Genomic DNA, 20,080 nt, shown 5'->3' with positions numbered 1-20,080 from the left:
ATTCAGTTTCCCCAACGCAAGTTTCAGCAAAAAGAATTTAGTGGTATGGCTGTAGGAGTTAAGCAAGTGTTTTATCTTGTTCTTTATCGCCGTGGGGGTCACTGATGCGTAGGATAATAAGCTTCAGATTTTATTCTTGGCATATGAATATGACCCAGGTTTTGGGGTGGCATTTTTAAGGTTCAAATACTGTCTTATACACAAACAAACCTGGAATTTTGCACTCCTCTTCATTGTGGAAGACAACGGCAACACATCAGAAATTTGAGAGTCAGGGACAAAAATTGCATGTGTTATTTCAAAGGAAAAGGTGCTTTGGAAGCTGAAGGCATTGAAGATTTGACGTACTTTTTATTGTCAAGTAATAAAACAGTTATTACATGAAATTACATTTAGTCTGCTGCAGGGCAGTCCAAGGTTCGCCATCAGCAGAAATTGCCCAGCACCCTTTACAGTCAGAGAAAGGGAAGCAAAAGAGAGTTCCCCCAGAGTTGCGGAGTGTTTGTCGATTCACCTTCAGCACTCCCGTGGCCTCTGCAGTTACACAGTCTTCACTCAAAATCAGTGCTCCAGATCCAGGAAGCCTTCAGCGCCCAAGGCCCCTAGGGAGTCCTTCCTGCCTTTGGCACCCTCTTGCATCCCGCTTCTGATACTTGGTACCCCTTCAGTCAGTCTCCAGCAGTGTACAACCTGTGTGTCCTTGACCACAAGTTACCCATAGCCTGCGTAGTTTTTCAGAGTTCTGAAAGAAGTTACTGAAGAGATTTTTGAGACATTGGTTGGGATCTTTCAAGAATCACAAGTCAGGAATAATTCTTGTGGACTGCAAGATTGAAAATGTTACTCCAAGCAGGAGAGGTAAAGGACAGGAAATGATAGGCCGATTAGCCTGACTTCAGTTGTTGTTAAGATTTTGGAGCCCATTATTGAGGATGAGGTCTCAGTGGACTTCTAAGCACATGACAAAACATGGTTTCCTTCTAAACAGATCTTGCCTGACAAATCTGTTGAATTTTTTGAGTAAAAACAAACAGGACAAACAAATGAAAGTCTGTGGATATAATTTTAACTTTCAGGAGGTTTATTTTGGCAAGGTTTCACACATGTAACTGCTTTTTAGATATATATATGAAAAAAGATGGGAGCCCATCATATCTCAGGAAGGGTACAAGCATGGATTGACTGGCAGAGGTGCAAAGAATGGAAATAAAGGGGGCTCTGTGTGGCAGGCTGGTGGTGATGACTGGTTTTATTTTTATTTTTGGTGCACCATTCCCAGAGGCACTGCAATTCTGGGTCGATGCGTGGAGTGGACGGAGCAAGCCCCTATTCCATCTCCCTGTTCCAAAAATCAATTTAAATATGGTCCGCAGATAAGTTTTCTCTGTAGTGTAAAAGTTCGCTTCATTGAACAGACAAACTATAAATGAGTCACGAAAGGGTTTTTAATCAACTTGCGTCCAGATGGGAGTGGGAGGACGGATCACACAGGTTATTGCATGCACTATGTGCATCTGTAGTAACCACTCAAAGCATGCTCACACATCCAAGGTTTTTAATAACATTATTAGCACTTAAACACATTAGTCATTTAAACCAAAGTCCAGCCGTAGCATGTGGGCTAGTTGTCCTTAAGAGGTTTACTTCCATCTGATAAACAATTTCGATTTCACTCATTCTAATTTGTGATTACATATTTTTTGTATTCCAGCAGTTTCAACCTATTTAAATATAGTTGTTTTTCAATTTGTTTCAAGACATTATGTAGTTGATATGATAATTCACAGTCAACAATTCTGTTCAAATCATTTTTCATAAAAGTTTTGTAAAAGTATTGTTTTTCAGTAGCAGACGGTGTTGTGTCTGTTGTTTTCCATGTTACACGTCAATGATCTGGCTGTTGGCATTGATGGCTTTGTGGCCAGCTTCATAGATAATACAGAGATAGGTGGGAAGGGTAGGTCGTGTTGAGGATGTAGTTTAGGAGGTTGGCCAGGTTAGGAGAATGGACAAAGAAGTGACAGATGGAAAACAAAGTGGGGAAGTGTACTATTCTGCACTTTGATTGAGGGAATAAAGGCAATTACTATCCAAAGTGTCTTGGGAGTTCTGGTGCAGTGTACCTCAAAGGCTAATTTGCAGGTTGAATTGGTAGTAACGAAGGCAAATGCAATGTTAACATTCATTTTGAGATAACTGAAGTATAAAAGCACGATGTTCTGCTGAGGTAATGGTCAGACCACATTTGAAGTATTGTGAACACTTCTGGGTGCTTATGTGCTGGCGTTGGACAGGTTTCAGAAAAAAAGTTTATGAGATGAGAGGGTTAAAGTTTGTGAAGTGTTTGATGGTTCTGGGCCTTCCATTAGGATGGAAGCATATCAAATTTGGCCTGGACAGAGTGGATGTGGAGAGAACGTTTCCAGGATCAGAAGAGTTTGGGCCTCCAGAGTTAAGCCTCAGAATAAAAGAACATCCCTTTAGAACAGAGTTGAGAAGGAATTTCTTTAGCAAAAGGGTTGTGAGTCTGTGCAATTCATTGCCACAGACTGCTATGGAGGCAAAGTTATTCAGTATGTTTAAAGCTGACGTCATTAGGTTCTTGATTTGAAAGGTGGTAAAATTGAAAAGGCAGGAGTGAGGGGAAAATACATCAGCTATGATTGAATGGCAGAGCAGACCTGATGGGCCAAGGTGTCTAATTCTGCTCATGCATCTGATGGTCCAACAGCTATCAGGTTGTTGAATATCCCTGTACAATCCTAATCACAATCATTAACTAATCTGAGACCATCAAAAGATCTATTTGCAATTTTGGAGCATCACTCTTTTTCTTGCAATTGGTGAATATTTATCTTTCTAACCTTTTTGTATTTAGTGTCTTTTTTTTTCTATTTTGACATATTCTTGAAATTAGGTGTGTACTCTTGTTGTTAGTGTATCTTGCCTACCTGTTTGGCTGTAGCCAGTAAGAATTTTGATTCTTCCTTTCGTATATGACAATAAACTTTCATTAATTCATTGTGTCAAAAGTTTCACTTTCTGTGTACCAAATGTATCTTAATAATTGTGTATCTTACTAATTCAACAGATTTCCTAATTTCTTAGCTTGTTGTGCCCTGCATTGAGCAATGCTGTTATTTGGTGTCTAATACTGAAACTGCAGACTGCTGGTGGAAAGATGTTCATGTCACCTTGTTTGTTTTGTTGAGACCATGTACCTGCTCTACTTGTTCTTAGCGAATTTTCACTGTTACTTCCAGAGAAATTTCATAGTATGCATGGATGTCTTGTCGAATCTTTTACAATTGTGCACAACCTCCTTCCTTTGGTTTCCCAAAATGGACAATATACCACTTACCTATTTAATTAATGGTTTGATAACTTTGTACTTCTTGAAAAGTGTATTCTTGTATGAGGTGCAAGTTCGGGTGGCAGGAACTCTGAGGAGAGGGAGCACCTTTGGTGCTGAGAGCTGTGCCTCACTAAGGTGGGGATGGTAGGTATCACTGGGCCTCACTCATCTCCTAAATCTCTCACTTGTTGGCTCCTCATGCCACATCCTGGAAACTGCTTCAGCTAGCAGGCGAAAACAAGAGAGGGAGGGGGTGGTGTCATTACTACACCACTTGGTGATCATCTCAACGGCGGAGCAGGCGGAAGAGGAGACATCTCCCAATGGCTAAAAAGGCAGATGAGGATGCCCAACAATGGGTTGGGAGGCTTGCGAGCACGCCGCAAGAACTGCCGTAGACCCATAACACTCAGGGCCTGTCTACCGAGCGTGTGAAGCCTGGATTCAGCAGACTGTGTGGAAGAAACCATCATTGGATCAACGAGCAGAAAGGCGATTCTCAACAATGCGTCGTGGAGCACTAAGAGGGCACAATGAGACATACATAGAACACTGCTGGCCATCCACTGCATCCTGACCCGCCTCCAGGCGTCTTGACTATGTCTTGCCACTGGGTCCAGATAGGCCAGGATGAGAGAGTGAGGCTGACGACCTGCACAACTCTCCCTCACTTTAATCCAAGTCAAGTGCAAGTCATGACTTCAATTCTTATGCAATATACGGCATCTTCCACTCAATCTGCCTACAGCCCTTTGTAAGTCCATCCCACAAATGTAATTTTGCTCCTTTCCAAATTGCTGACAGCACAAAGAAAACACGACGTATGGTCTCGTCATCTAATACAGATTGTACCTAACTGAGTTCCCAACATTAATCCCTGAGGTACCTTACTCGTCGAAGCTTGCCAACTGAAAATAACAGATTTATCTTTCCTCCCTATGTCCATTGGGACACGTTACTCGCAACTCTACGACCGACTGTCATGTGCAGTTTTCTTGGCACATTTTTTAAAACCTTCAGCAAGTCTGAAACAACATTCACCAGCTCCTTTTTGTGTGCTTTGCTGGTTATTTCCTCCAATGCACTCGACTGATGGTGGACAGAGGAAAATATCAGGGATGTGCTCAAAAGAAGTAACACCCCCAATAAAGAACCTCTTGCCCATAAACACTCAAAGTGGAGAAGTATCATTTGGAATAGTATTAAGAACATTTCTGCTGTTCATTTGGACAATGCCGAGGTCCTTTGTCGGCAGTGGAGATTCAGACCTCTTCACAATGACCATCTGTCTGTCTCATTGGCTACCGTCTGCCCCACATTGACGATTAACTAGCACAGAATTCAGAAACCCTGAGTGGAAGTAAAAGAAATTCTGTTAAATTTGTTTCATTCTCTTTCTTTTCATAAGAGTTAGTTCATAATTTTTTCCCTCCTTCCTTTCTTTAATCTTTTGCCATCCATTGGGACCTTCTCAGAGTGGATGGAACTTCGGAAGATCTCAACCAGAACAGCTACATTTTATCAGCAATCGCAGAAATTGGACTTCCTGGATTTCTCATTAGTGCGCCAAATCCTTTTTCTCAACTGATATTAAATAGTTTTAAGCCCCCCCCCCCCCCACTTTTTTTTGGCCAGTGGTAAGCCACTGCTTTTTTGTTGCTTTTGTGGTCTTCTAAAATGAAGTTGTCACAAAATATTTGTAACGTCTTACTTTTCATTATTCCTCAGTACTCTTTGTCTCATTTCCAAGGAACCAATGTTGACTTCTGCTACATTCTTGCTGTACATATTTGCGGAAGCTCTTGCAACATTATTTTTCTTATTTTCTCTCTCCTCATTCACTTTATCCATTTATACCTTGCTGCAATGGACAATTTTTATTTTCTCCCAGCAAACTTCTCTAGCATGACTCCTTTATGTAATGATCGATGTGTATATGTGTGTGTATAAAAGAATCTGAGCACTGAGGTCCATGTGATCCTGTTTGTACAGCATTATGTTCACTAAACTTCACTCCTCTGTTTTTCTCTCACAAAGCCAACTTTGACCCCAACTTTCCACGATCTCAGTTGGACTGACTTTCCTAAATGACTTGCAAAAAGCATTGGGGTTATTGTACTTCATAAAACATGTTGCCATCACTGGCCCACCTTGTCTTATGCCAGGTGTGGCCATACTTGCTTAACATTAGAGCCAGATGTTTGAGAGCCTTGAGATGTCAAAAAATATTGCATGCGTTTTTGGTTATACATACACATTTTGTTTCAATACTTTTATATAAATATTAAGAAATACATACATGTATGTAATTTATTTTTGTGTGTAATTTTTAAACAGCTAATTTGTATTAATCTCAGTAATCAAAAGTACACATTCCATATTACACTCTTAATTGTCAGATATTATGGACCAATTTTTAGGGTAAAAGTTTGGGGCTTGATATTACATGCGTTCTACTTTTGACTGCAGTAAGTACTGCAGTGTCATTCGGGGCATCGGGAGCTCTGGTGGGAGGGAGCCAGGGACTAGTCGAGAGCCTGATGTTGGGCCGTCAGGAATTTGTATAGGGGATTGGCTGGGACCCAGGCGAGAGTCTGAGGTAGGGGTGTCAGGAGTTTCGATGGGTGGATGGCCGGCGCCTAGGCATGTGTCCGCGACCAGGGTGGCGGGAGATCCGGTGAGTGGGCAAGGCCTAGGTGAGAGTTTGTCATTGGGAGTGCTGATGGAATGATGGTTGGGGCGTTGGGAGTGTGGATGGTCTCAGCCAGCGTATTTCAGTGAGTCGCACATTGTGTGGCTTGCGAGCCATGGTTTGGCCACCTCTGATTAATAATTATACCCTGAGAAAATTCAGCCATATGGTCAGACACAACCTTCCCGTACAAATTCACAAAGATTGTCCATGATTAATTTCTCCGTCCAGCACAGTGGCATTGCATTTTGCATTGTCACCTCGGCTCCAGAGACCAAGTTTGGTTATTGAGCTCTGATGTACTCTTCCCATGTCTATCTGAATTCCTTTAGGATACTCTGATTCCAAATGCAAGCCGGTAGATCAATTTGGCAATTGTAAATGACTTCTTTTCTGCAGTAAAAAGAATTAAAAGGAGACCGAGATGAGCACAAATCCGAGAAAGTCTGTGACACAGAAATAATGAGAGAGGGAATGAGACGATTGGGAATGCTGCCTGGGAGCAGTGATGGATCAAGCAGCCTGAATGACTTCCTGCTGCATGGATACGTACAAATATAAGATGGATGTTGAATTACACAGTTCCCATTTAATTTATTGTTATTTTGTCAGGTGTGCTTTCTATTTTGTTACCTATAAAGATGTCATAAAGTGGCTCTGCATGGATATTGGAATGCAACATTCTTCATTTAGTGGCATATAACGTGTACTAAGTTTTTAATTAAAACTTGGCAATAGGAGTGTATCTGCACAACGGCATTAATCAACATTTTTAACTGCATGTTTTGAAACAAATTCAGTGTTAATTTTGGAGTGAAGTTATTTATTTAAGAACTGGAAAGCCAGCTGATGGTTTATCTATTCTACATTTTAGATGCACTTTAATACACTAAATGCTGCTGCGATGCAATGTGTTTATCTAAATTTAGGCATAGTTCTCATAACTACGTTAGATGTATTATGCCCCAACTGTTGTAAATTATTCAAATAAAAGCAGTAGAGAGCTTGCACAGGATGTTGCAATATCAATAGATATAGGAGCAGGAATAGATGGTCAGCCCATAGTGTTTGCCCTGCCATTTAATCATGAGCTGATCCATTTTCCCGCTCATCCCATCTGCCCAGCCCTAACCTTTGATGCCCTTGCTATCAATTTCTGTCTTAAAAACACTCAATGACTTGGCCTCCACAACCACCTGTGGCAACAAATGCCACAGATTCACCAACCTCTGGTCAAAGAAATCCTTCATCATCGATCAAAACAGCAAGTTGAACAGGCGCACATTGAAAATTGATATATCGGAATATAATTTGTCCAACTTGTTGTCCATCATAGAATTCTTTATTAATTTTTCAGATCTTGGATGAAGAAGTTGAAGGAGATTTCTATATCTGTACTCCTGACATGGTGTCCAAACTGGGACCTCTGAAAAACAAGCTCAGGAAAAGGTTTCCCAAAAGCAAGCGGGGTAATTAAATGTTGATCATGTGCATTTTAGAAGTGAGAATATATCATAATTCAATTGGAGAGTTCATTTCAAAAACTACCAATTTTAAATATGTGCCTGCAGAAATTAATCAAAGTCACATTCTGATTGTAAGAGCTTCATTTAGGAGGAGAAACTAACTTTAGGCTTTCTCCTCGGTTCCTGGAATGAAACTGCTCAGGAAATGAAGGGTGTTTTAATGTTATTCAAAATCCAGAAGTATTAATTTGATTGTGATGCAGCTGTTTTGTAAGATAGAGTTTTAATTGTGATCTGTCCAAAACTGGCTATGCTTTATATTGAAACATTCTTGAATAGAGAACATTATCATCATTTCATTTTCAAAGCTGCTTTTAGTAATTTTCCTGTTTAATTTGTTAATGCTGAGTTTGCCGAACTAAATTTGTGTATCTCAAATTGTAATGCTTCCAATGCCGACAGTTCAGGGTCACTGGAATTTGCATCCCTTTAGCTCAAGCACTGAGTGAATTCTACTTTTTTTGCTCCATAATTAACTTACTGACCACGCTGCCAGATGTTCTTTAATATCATTGACCCTGCCATAGGCAGGGTTGTCATGCAGCATTTGATTATGTCAAAGGAAAAAGCTGGGGAAAAAAAGTCTTAACTTTTCAATGTGTTTTGGCAGGACAAACCAGAATTGTTACATGACATGCTGGACTTTCACCACACTGTGGAGCTGTGGCAAGCTCTATTTTGAAATGGCAGCTTCCTGTTAACTCAAGTCCTCCTTTATAAAGATGTCAGTTCTCTGTTACTCTCATGCAGTAAAGCTCCTGGTACCTGCCACCTATGGTGATTGGTCAATGTCTAATAAGTGAATTTGTCAGTTGCTTGAGATTGTGTGTTACGTGACTGGCAAACTAACCACGAGGGGCGCAGAGTTTAAACTTTTGTATTTTTTTAACTATTTATTTTCTGATTTTTTTTTTGCCATTTACTTGAGGCTGCTGGTTACTTGAATTGCACATAACAAGGATTTTACTGCATGTGGTAATTCAACATTACAATAGAAAATGTAATGAATAATTAAATTTAAAAAAAAATTAAAATCTGCAAATGGCCATTGTCATTGTCACAAAATATTGCAAGGTACCGTTGAGAAATGATGGAACAAAATGTGACTGATTCGTGTGGAGTATGATCCCAGAGACAGAAAGAAATGGAGAGATTTAGGGCAAAGTAATACTAGCATATGATAAAGCATAAGTATGACTTGAGATCATTAGTTCTTATGGCCTAAGGAACTTGAGGTTAAAATACAAGTTGTCTGGTATTTGGTTCTCACTCAGGCCTTCTGTATTCAAAAATATGCAGTTTCAGTCTTTTAAATGTTTGCATGCATTTTTGGAATGCTGGTAACATTTGTTTCAGTACAGTACTCCAATGACCAAAGTAGGTTTTTCAACATTGTGGTACATTTTTATGAAAATCTCCCATTTAAAAAAAAATAGTTTGTTAAATAGTTATAAAGAGTCAGAAAAAAGATCTATTGTTGGAAAAAAATTAGCATGGATGTTATAGATAAACAAAAGGAAAATAAACATTGATTCAGCGAAGTAAGTGTGGGTTTTTGCTGTTTCAATGCTGTAATGGACTCGTCATGGAGTCGATGGGGCACTGCAAACATCAGAAGATTTCCCAGTTTAGAAGCTGGACCTCTGAACCTGTGACACCCATACTTAATGCAGGTCCGGTGTAACCATTAACTTCATGGGGATAAACTGTTTTGGGGACAATTGTGATTCATCTGATTTGAAAATAAAAATCATTTGCAGGTTGATTTAAATCAGTTGATTTTTTTTTAAAAAAGAAATGAAACCAGTTTTTGTGTGAGTGTTGAGTATTTTTGAAATTTAAATAGGTAATTTTAACCCATTCTTAAAAACTTTAAAAAATACTAAAATGTTTGTACAGAGAAAATATCTGTAATGTGGCACCTACAGGGATGCTAGACAAACAAATTTTCTGGTTGACTGAGACTCACTCTTCCAATGCCTAACTAATATACCTGCATTAAGAATACATTGTTTAAAAGACAAAAGACAGTGCAAAATGCAAAGTCATTTGGAAAAAAAAAATCAGTTCTGTAATGTTCATTTTAATCAGGTAATTCCTGTAATTTACAAAATTTAAATTCCTACCCCAGTCGCTGGAGGTCAAACAGTGTTGTGCTAGCCACTACATTAACCATTCTGTTGTTATAATTAACCCCATCCCTCAAGTTTACAGATAAAGCCTTACTGATGTACATAATACTAATAAAAATTGTTGGGTATAAGCCCGCCCTCTGCTGGGCATCATGATGCCCACGTCATGATGTCACCCTTCCATATCTATATATGGAAGTGTGTGTGTATATATATATATATAACCCTCTGTGTCAGTAGCCATGTTAGTCTAATAGAAGTAAAGGATGAGAAAGCATCAAGTCTCAGAGTTTGAATTGTGTGAGTGCATACAGAACAGTGGTGACGAGGAACGAAACAAACCCTACATGTGCTCCATGCACCAACCGTGAGAAGGAAAATAACAGAAGAAAGGTAGGAAACGATTACCTAACATCCCAAACAAATTCCCATCCAGGAATGGTATGAATGAAGGCACTAGCCTGGATGCATGCCTGGCAGCCCTCCATAGACACAGGGACGAAGACATTCAACAAATTATGCACTGCTCCAAGGAGCCATTTCAGCCCCAAACCACCAGTTATGGCAGAAAGGCAACGATTCTTTGAATGGAGACAAGGACCAGGGGAAACAGTAACTGAATACCTGGCATTGTTGCGCAAACTGGCAGAGCTCTGTCACTTCAAGCAGTTTCTAAATCAAGCACTGTGAGACAAGATTAGTGATGGGGCTGGTAAATCACCAAGCAAGGCAAAAGTTATTAGTAATTGATGACAACATTACGTTACAAATTGCATACAAGACTGCATGCAGCTCTGAAATGGCAGATAAAAACTTGGATGTGGGTCAACGAGACCTACTGGTTGGGACGTCTTCCTGCCAACAATGCTTCCGTTGTGAGAAATACAACCACTGACCAGAAAACTGTTTCTTCAGAAATTCTAAATGCAACCATTGCAAAACAGAAGGACATATCGAGGCTAAATGCCCGCTGCTGAAGCGCAGGTGGCCTGAAATTAAGCAGGCAGCTAAAGTCAAAACAATTGCAGAGAGGGGGGCAACCTAGCAACAATGATACAGCCCAAACACTGACCTTCAAGGTCCTAAAATTTCAGCTCCTGAGACATTACGCATCTGAGGAATAAATGGAGGAAACACAGCAATCTTTATACAGTTAAAAATAAACAGAAACCCCCTGAAGATAGACACAGGGGCAGAGGTATCCCTAATGCCGTTACATATAAAGGAGCGCTTGCTTCCACGCCTCCTGGTAAAAACAACTGAAATAACTCTAAGATCGGTTACAGGAGACAGAATCAAAGTGTTTGGACAATGCGAGGTCCAAGTACAATACAAACAACAGGAACAAAAACACTCTCTCTCTACATTGTATATATCCAGGGACCCACACTTTTCGGAAGAAACTGGCTACAACACATTCCCCTAGACTGGCAGGAAATCGGTTCAATACTAAATGTAAACCACACAGACACCTCTCAGCCAGAACGCAATCAAATCTTCAACAACTATGCAGTGGTTTTCCAACAAGAATTGGGGAAAATCAAAGGTGTTCAACCCAAAATGCAATTAAAAGATAATGCAGAACCAAAATTCTTCAAAGCCAGAACAGTCCCATTTGCTTTGAAAGGGAAAATTAAGGCTGAATTAAATAGACTAAAACATGAAGACATATTAGAACCAATACAATACAGCAATTGGGCAACGTCCATCGTACCCGTACGAAAAGCAAACGTGAGATTTGCATTTGCGACGATTCCAAAGTCACCATCAATCCATCACTTAAAATACCCGAACACCCCATGCCCAAGGCAGAAGAATTGTTCCAAGCACTAAACGGAAGGCAAAAATTCACAAAACTAGATTTGTCACAAGCGTATCAACAGATAGAATTGGACAAAAAAAATCAAGGGAATATGTGACGATCAATCTGGGATTATTTACCTATACACACAGGCCTTATGGAATTCCAGCACCACCTGTGATTTTTGAAGCAACAATGGACAAATCACTACGTGGACTCTCAGTTGAGTGTTACCTAGATGATATTATCACGGTTCGAAACGACAGTAAACACTTACAAAACCTTAAAGGTTTTAACCAGACTACAACAGGCTGAAGGACAAATGTGTCTTCATGCGCCCCTCAGTAACATATCTTGGGTTTACAATCAACAACGAGGGGATGAGAATGAATTCAGCAGGAACAGGAGCCATTTGCAAGGCCCCATACCCAACCAACAAATAGGAATTACAGTCTTTCCTAGGACTTGAAACATAACACTACTGAAAACATATCCCTCATATGTCTACACTGTGCAGCCCGCTGAACCAATGACTCAAGAAAGATCAAACATGGTATTGGAACACAGAAACTAAAAACACAGTCTATCAACTAAAGGAAACACTAACGTCAACAAATAAGGTGCTGATCCACTATGACCCTAGTAAAGAAATTACATTAGCCATGGATACTTCACCAGTGGGATGAGGAGCGGTACTATCCCAAATCACAGGAAAAGGTGAGCAACCAGTAGCGTATGCTTCGTGAACATTAACCACAAGCGAACGTAATTACGCCCAACTAGAAAAAGGATTGGCAATAATTTTTGGTGTTTATATATAATCAAAAAAAAACCTACCATATCTTTATGGAAGAAAATTCACCCTGATCACAGACAACAAGCCTCTTAGTTTAATCCTGGGGCCACCTAAAGGTCGACCAGTATTAGCTGCAGACAGAATTCAAAGTTGGGCCATGCTATTAGCAGCGTATAACTATGATATAAAACATAAATCATGAAACTTCTAAATGCCTCCTGGACACACAAAATTGCAGATTTCCTATTGGGGTACAGAAACATACCACATTCTACCACAAAACGCACCCCAGCAGAACTAATGTTTGGCCTCAACCTGCAGTCCAGGCTGTCCATAGTTCATCCAGATCTGGGTCTCCGACTGCAAAAGACAGCATTGCCACAAACTTCACCTAAAATATTGGAAGTGGGCGAGAGAGCTCGAGTACAAGATTATAGACTATATAAAGACCCATGGGTGGAAGGAGTAATTTTACAAAAATTGAGCCCCTGCTCATACTCTGTTCTAGCAGTGGGCAGATTGTGGAAGCATCACATTGACCAATTACGAGCATTGACTGACACTAAGGTCCATGAACTGCCTTATGAACTGGAGGAGGTGGAATCAGACCCGCCGTGGCCTGCCCCGACCATCCCACCCTCCGGCCAAGTTGGGGGGGGGTGATCATGGAGCCAAGGAGTCCAATAACTGAGGCACACTGCCAGGAGGGCAGTGAAGGCAGGCAGTTGCCGCCAACCTGACTATCTACAGGTCCTGATCAAAAGACTGGCACAGCAAACCACACCGAGGCAGTCCAAAAGAGAAAGAAGACCACCTGAACACTTTAAGGACTGTGTTCCCTGATTATTATTAAATACTTTTCCTTTTATAATTATAATTACTCATGAGATGTATTCTAATTCTCACTTGTAGTCCTGCGCCCAAAGTTCAAAGGGGCCCAGTCAGCACTTATCGCACGGTGGGGCGGGGGGGGGGGGGGGGGGGGTAGTGTTGGGTATAAGCTGCCCTCTGCTGGACACTCTTCCAAACATATATATAAACCTGTGTTTCAGTTGCCATGTTAGTCAAAAAGAAGTAAAGGATGAGAAAGCATCATGTCTCTGAGTCTTTATTTGGGAGAATGCCCAGCTGCGAAGGGAATTGACCAGCTCTTCATCCTGGTGTCCTAGTCAGGACCTCAGTGCAACCCAACTCACACTAAAAATCTGACTCCTCCATGCAAGTGGCAACAGTGAAAAGAATATGCACACATTAAGGGCTGTTGTCTATTCAGCTGGGGAAATCTGTGCATGTCTAATGAGGTCTCAGTGCTCTCCATAGGGACCATTCACCCCATCTTATTTATTTCTATTTATTTTCTCAAATTTTTTTTGCCGATTGTTTTAAGTTTCCAGTTGATTGAATGCTGGATAACAGGGATTTTACTGCCTTTGTCTTTGTGAATCACAGACATCCAACTGGAAAAACAGCCTGTGAACTGGAGCACAGTCTCACTGGCTCACAGACTCACTGGCTGTTAATGCTATCCTTGTGGGAGAAGCTGCCACTTGTCCTTGGTGTGACCGACAATTAACCAGGAGCTGGTTCTCAGTGGAGAAGTTTGCCCAGGGGCATGTTGAAAGAGTGTGGTCTGAGGCAAGCAACTGGTGAAGTTGGGCAGCCTGCTGCTCAATGGAAGATTGCCATCTGGTCCACTCCTAACATACACGTTTTATTGCTGTATTATTTGACATGATGTTTAAATAAGCTGGTTGCCATGAAATACTTTTTTTAAACAAATATATTTTGGCAAATTTGTTCTGAATCTGCAATTTTGTATGTTGAAAGGAATCCTGCATTCTTTTGCATGTCAATGGTTAAAGATGCATGTTTTCCTGGAAATCTTTTTTTTTTAAAAGCCACATTATATTCAAATGCACCAACTGCAAAAGACTAAAACAGTTTTCTGAAATTTTGCTCCCCAGGGTCTGTTGGGCACAATATTCCTGAAATGATAAAGACATTTAAAACTGGCCATGAATACCAGGTGGAACGTGATTGTTATATCTTTTCTAAAGTAGGAATGGTAAGTCTTGTGCGCTTTAACATTCGGTATTTAAAATTGATGATTGCAAGTCAGATTGTCAGCTGGCTGTCGGGTGCCATGAAGTCATGACCTCAACACAAAGTGCTTGGTGTCCTTCGAGCCATCGGAACTACTGACCAAATTTGGCAGACTAACTCAAGGGTAGAAATCCATACTACTTGTTGTTCATTGACCTACAGGGGAGATCATGTCACCATCATCTCCTGTTCTGATGATATCAGCTTTAAAAACCATCCAAGGCCTACGTGTAAAGTGTCATTGATTTGCTCCAACAAAAATTATGAATGGAATGTGATAAATGAATTACTGTTGCATTAGTTCTTTTCTAAAAAAAAATTTTAATTTTTTAAAACTTGGGCATAACATCACAGTAGCAAGCCGTTTCAGCCCAAGAGCCCTGTGCTGCCTGATTACACGCAGTTAACCTACTCCCCCCCAGTACGTTTTGAAGGATGGGAGAAAACCCATGCAAACAAGGGGAGAAAGTACAAACTCGTCATAGCACGGGATTCGAACCCCCGTCCTGATGGTTGGAGCTGTAATGGCATTGCATGAAACGCTACACGAACTGTGCTGCCCAACTATTCAATTGATCCTAAATGATCCTTATTCTTTTCAAAAGGAACTGAGAGCTTCCCTTGGCAAATTACAGTGATGGTTGCCAGGGAAATAAGAATATCTAAAATTAAAGCTTATAACCATAAATATTGGTCAAGTATTCTTACCTGTATCTAACCTCAGAAAAACTGACTTCCTTTCAGAGGATGAAATAATTGCACAGCCTATTTTAGTCTAAATCCTGAGTCCGAAGAACCAAGGTTAGTTTTTGTATGTTATAAAAATGTAAAATGCTGAAAGAATTTGGCAGGTTAAGCAATATCTGTGGAAAGAAAAACAGTCACTGTTTTGGGTCCATGGCTTTTTGTCAGAATTGGGACTGAAATGGAGGAGGGAAGTGTGGTACAGAGAATGTCGAAAAGGGGGATTTGGCACTGCTTAATGACAGCGGTTTCCAGCAAATTAAGCTACTGGTGTGAAATAAATATCTCAAACTATTAAATGGTGAGTTGAAGAAAAGAAACTGCCAGCAGAAGGTGATTTGGCTCTTTGGGACTGTTCTGTAACTCATCAAGTTAAAGACAACGACACCTCCCTTCCAAACAGACTGAACATGTTCTATATACAGCTTGATGAGGAGAACAGGATGTCACAGAAAAAAGCTCAGTGTCTCTGATGGGCATGACCCCTGCATATCTGCGGCCGATATCCAAGGTGAACCCACACAAGGCAGCGGTACCAGGCAAAATTTTTGGTTGTGTTTTGAAGGGCTTCACAGACCAATTGAAGGAGGTCTTTAGAGACATCTTCAATGCCTCACTGCAGCGGTCCATTGCCCTGCTGGTTTCAAGACGGCCACCATCACCCCAGTACCAAAGAGGGCGTCAGTAACAGGCCTCAATGACTGCCACCCGTGGCACTGACCTCCTTTTCTTTTTCTTTCTTTGGCTTGGCTTCGCGGACGAAGATTTATGGAGGGGTAATGTTCACGTCAGCTGCAGGCTCGTTTGTGGCTGACAAGTCCGATGTGGGACAGGCAGACGCGGTTGCAAGGGACCTCCACCATTATGAGATGCTTCGAGCATCTGCTGATGGAATGCATCAAAGCACAGCTCCCAGAGATACGAGACCCATTTCAATTCACCTATGGAAGAAACCATTCCTGTGATGATGCTATAGCCTTGTCCCTGCACTCTGTCCTGACCCATCTGCACCGTGCATCAGTCTGCTGTTCATCGACTTCAGCTTGGCATTTAATACTATTGTTCACCAGAGGCTGGTGGAGAAGCTATCCTCACTGGAACTCAACACCCCTCTCTGTAACTGGATTCTTGACGACTTAATGTTTGTTCAGTCAGTAACACATTGTTGAGTACTGTCACGCTGAGCACAGGTGCACTGCACCAGAGGGCTGTGTGCTCAGCCCACTCCTGTTTTCACTGGTGATGCATGACTGGATTGCCAGATCCAATTTTGCAGATGCCACAACAGTTGACCTCATCAGCAACAACGATCACCACAAAGAGGTGGAAATTCTCATGATATGGGGCGAGGATAACAACCTGAGTATTAACGTGGATATGATGAAGGAGATGATCACGGACTTCAGGAGGATCAGGAACGATCACCCAGCACAACACATCATTAACTCTGTAGTGGAGAGAGGCGAGAGCACCAAATTCCTTGGCATCTACTTAAAAAGGGACCCATCATGAACAACATCTCACTCATTGAGAAGGCGCAACAGCAACTGCCCTTCCTGAGAAGACTGAAGTGGGCAAGGCTACCGGCCACCATCGTGTCAACCTTCTACAGGAGCTCTATCGAGAGCATTTTGGCTGGCTGCAAATCAGTGTGGTACAGCTGCTGTCGAGAATTGCATCGAAGGTCAATCAACAGGACCAGAAGAGTGGCAGATCATTGGGCACTCGTGCACCCACCTCCCATTAACAGGATTGTTGTCTGAAGAGGGCAGGCAAAATTGTTGAGAATCTTTCACCGATCCCTGTCGAGGAAGAGATACGGGAGGATCAGAGGCAGCCAGCACAACCAGGCTGAGGAACAGCTTCTTCCCACGGGGAGCGAGACCAAAGGAACTGCTCACACTGACCATATGAGGCTCTGATATTAAATTTTTTTCATTAATTGTTGTTTTTATTCATACATTTGTCCTGCATGTGAATTGTGTGCTTTTGTGTTTGGTTGCATGTTTTGCACCGAAGTCCAAAGAATGCTGTTGAGTCGGGTTGTTCTTGTTGATGGTGAAATCCTGTGAATTCACAATTCTCTTAATTTTTTTTAAACCTATCGATCTCTGTTCAGATGAATTGAATGGTTGAATCTGTATGTCTGTCAGGGATAGAGGATTCAATGATTTACCATTCTAAAGACATTTCTTAACTAAATACCACTCTCCAATTCCCCTCTTCTCGTGCCTTGATCAATGTGCTTCCACCCCCCTGATACCTGGACGAAAATAAATTCCTTTGGATTTATGGGTCAAGTTGACATGAAAAAAGATTGAATTGCCCAAATCTGAAGAATAGTGCCAGTGACAATGGCTGAAAATTCTATGCATGCTGCTCTATCGCTTCTGGAATTGGTTTGGTGCAGGAATTTCTAGATTCCTGCAGTATCATGTTGGTCCAAGTTGTGGTGTCAGGTCGATTAAATATGAAAAGTAGTAACTTAATTTGATCATGGAAATAATCATTTGCTTCCAAGATTTTCTGTTTAAACAAACTAAATTGTGTTTATTGAATCTTTAACAGTTAGATTACAATCCAATGTACAGGTTAAAACTGCTCACAAAGCCAATGTTTTAGGTAGATTTTCCTCAAATTTGATTTTTAAAGTATTAATTTTTTTTGTTTTCATTTGTGTATGATAGGTTGAAATATGAATACAGACTGTCAATTAATTTGATATATTTAAAATTGTTGTATCATTGGGCACAAATAATTATTTGAAAGAAGTAATATACTTGTGAGAGATTTCCATCTCTATTTAAAATGTCCCAGTCCAAAAGGTTGACTGATCATTTTTGACCTCCAGAAAGGATCTGGCAAGTATGGATAGGGACAGATTGCTTTCTGGCAAAGGTGTGCTTGAGGAGAGGCATTTTGAGAGTGCAGAATTTGCAAGCTCCTGTCAGAATTAAAGGCATGTAGAACCTTGGTTTTTTGACAGCCACTTTAGCCCTGGTGAAGGAGGAGGAGGTACAGGTATCCGTTGAGGCACTTGAGTATTAAAAGTGCAAGAAAACACTTGAGATGGAAATCGAGAGTGCTCAAAGAAAGCACAATGTTACACTGGCAGATAGGTGAAGGAAAATTCCAAGGTTTTCTTCAGATGTATCAAGAGCAAAAGGTTAGCAAGGAACAAAATTGTTCCTGTTGAAGATCAGAGTGGCCATTGATGTATGGAGCCAAAAGAGACGGAGGAAGTCTAAAATTGGGTTTTATGCATCTGTATTGATTTACTCAGGAGACCGGCATTGAATCCCTATTGGTGAGGATGGACCCGGTACAGAAAACAAAGAAGCAGGTGTGTTGGGCGCTATCGGTAGCCCCAATAATGACGCAGACAAAGACTGAGGGGAACAATAGACTTTATTGAGCAAGAGACTGCTGGCCCGGGTCTAGGCTAGGAAAATGACCGGGAAGGAGAGGGGACTCTACCGTTATGGCCCCGGGTCACATGGGTAGGATAAAGGGAGGAACTAAGGCAGGGAGACCCTGAAGGGCGGGCCAGCCAGTACATACAGTCATATCACCACATTCACCCCCCCTTTAAAAAAAGAACCCACCGGTAACAACAAAACCTAGAGTCAAATACAACAGCAATACAGAAATATTTAACAATTAACAAACAGTCAGGCTGAAGAAGCGGGCCCCCCCCCCCTCCACCCCAGCTAGAGGTTGAGCCAAACAGGTGGCCTCCTCTGCCAGACTGCCGGGAAACCGGCGTGTCAGTATGGCACACCTCCAAAGAGGGGGCCGACGGGGGAGTGTCCGCTGAAGGAACTGTTGGGGTTGGGGTGCTGGCGGTGGACTCTTGGAGTACTGGGGGGTCCTCTGCAGCTGCAGGAGTGGTAGGAGCCTGGACGTCCGTTGCAAGATAGTCGGCTCAGACTCCAGGGCTGTGCTTGGATGTGGTATCATTGGGTCCACAGCGTGGTCAGCAGCTGGCAAGGCAGCCTCAGGGTCTCTGGCCCTTGCTAAGTCTCGTATGGGCACAGTGTCCTCCTGGCCATCCGGGTACCTCACAAATGCATACTGGGGGTTGGCATGAATGACGTGTACCGCTTCAACCAGTGGATCCATCTTGTGCTCCGAAGGAGAACCGGCCCTGGGGATGTCAGCTGGGGTGGGGGGGGGGTGGTTGAAGAACCATTCGCTAACCTTCTAGGGAAAGCAAAGAGGTGTTCATACAGGGTGGTGTTAGTAGTGGTGCAGAGTAACGACCGGATGGTGTGGAGAGCTTTGGGCAGCCCATCCTGCCAGCGGGACACTGGCAAGTCTTTGGACCTCAGGGCCAGGAACACCGCCTTTAAAATGGTGCTGTCCTCCCTTTCCACCTGGCCATTACCTCTGGGGTTATAGCTGGTGGTCCTGCTGGTGGCTATGCCTCTGGTCAGGAAGTACTGATTCAGCTCCTTGCTCATGAACGAGGTCCCCCACCGGTCACTATGAATATAGTTGGGGTACCCGAACAGAGTGAAGATACTGCTCAGGGCCTTGATGACCGTGGCTGAGGTCATATCTGGGCAGGGAATTGCAATGGGGAACCTAGAAAACTCATTCACCACCGTAAGGAAGTAGGTGTTCCTATTTGTGGTCGGGAGGGGGTCCTTGAAATCGACACTGAGTCATTCAAAAGGGTGAGTGGGCTTGATGAGGTGTGCCTTTTCTGGCCGGTAGAACTAAGGCTTACACTCAGCGCAGATTTGGCAGTGTCTGGTTGTGGACCAGACATCCTCGACGGAGTAAGGGAGGTTCCTTGACCTGATAAAGTGATATAACCTCGTAACTCCAGGGTGGCACAGACTGTTGTGCAGGACCTGGAAACGGTTGAGATACGCACTTGCACATGTCCCTCGGGATAGGGCGTTGAGCTTACCCGGCCGGTACTA

The 20,080-nt window shown here is 42.1% G+C and overlaps 1 protein-coding gene and 1 pseudogene across 1 annotated transcript in view; one reads left to right on the top strand and one right to left on the bottom strand.

Annotated features, from left to right (window-relative positions):
- mrpl1 (mitochondrial ribosomal protein L1) overlaps positions 1-20,080 on the top strand; it is a 74,359-nt gene that overhangs the window by 36,550 nt on the left and 17,729 nt on the right. The window contains exons 6-7 of the mRNA XM_069926776.1: positions 7,405-7,516; positions 14,267-14,367. Of these exons, the coding sequence (XP_069782877.1) occupies positions 7,405-7,516; positions 14,267-14,367 (213 nt within the window). The remainder of the gene's footprint in view (positions 1-7,404; positions 7,517-14,266; positions 14,368-20,080) is intronic.
- On the bottom strand, positions 1,260-1,377 carry LOC138759664 (U2 spliceosomal RNA; annotated as a pseudogene).

Source organism: Narcine bancroftii, chromosome 3 (genome assembly GCF_036971445.1).
Source record: "Narcine bancroftii isolate sNarBan1 chromosome 3, sNarBan1.hap1, whole genome shotgun sequence".
NCBI classification, from domain to species: domain Eukaryota; kingdom Metazoa; phylum Chordata; class Chondrichthyes; order Torpediniformes; family Narcinidae; genus Narcine; species Narcine bancroftii.
Note: the sequence above shows the minus strand (reverse complement) of the source record. Positions and strands in the feature narration are given on the sequence as shown.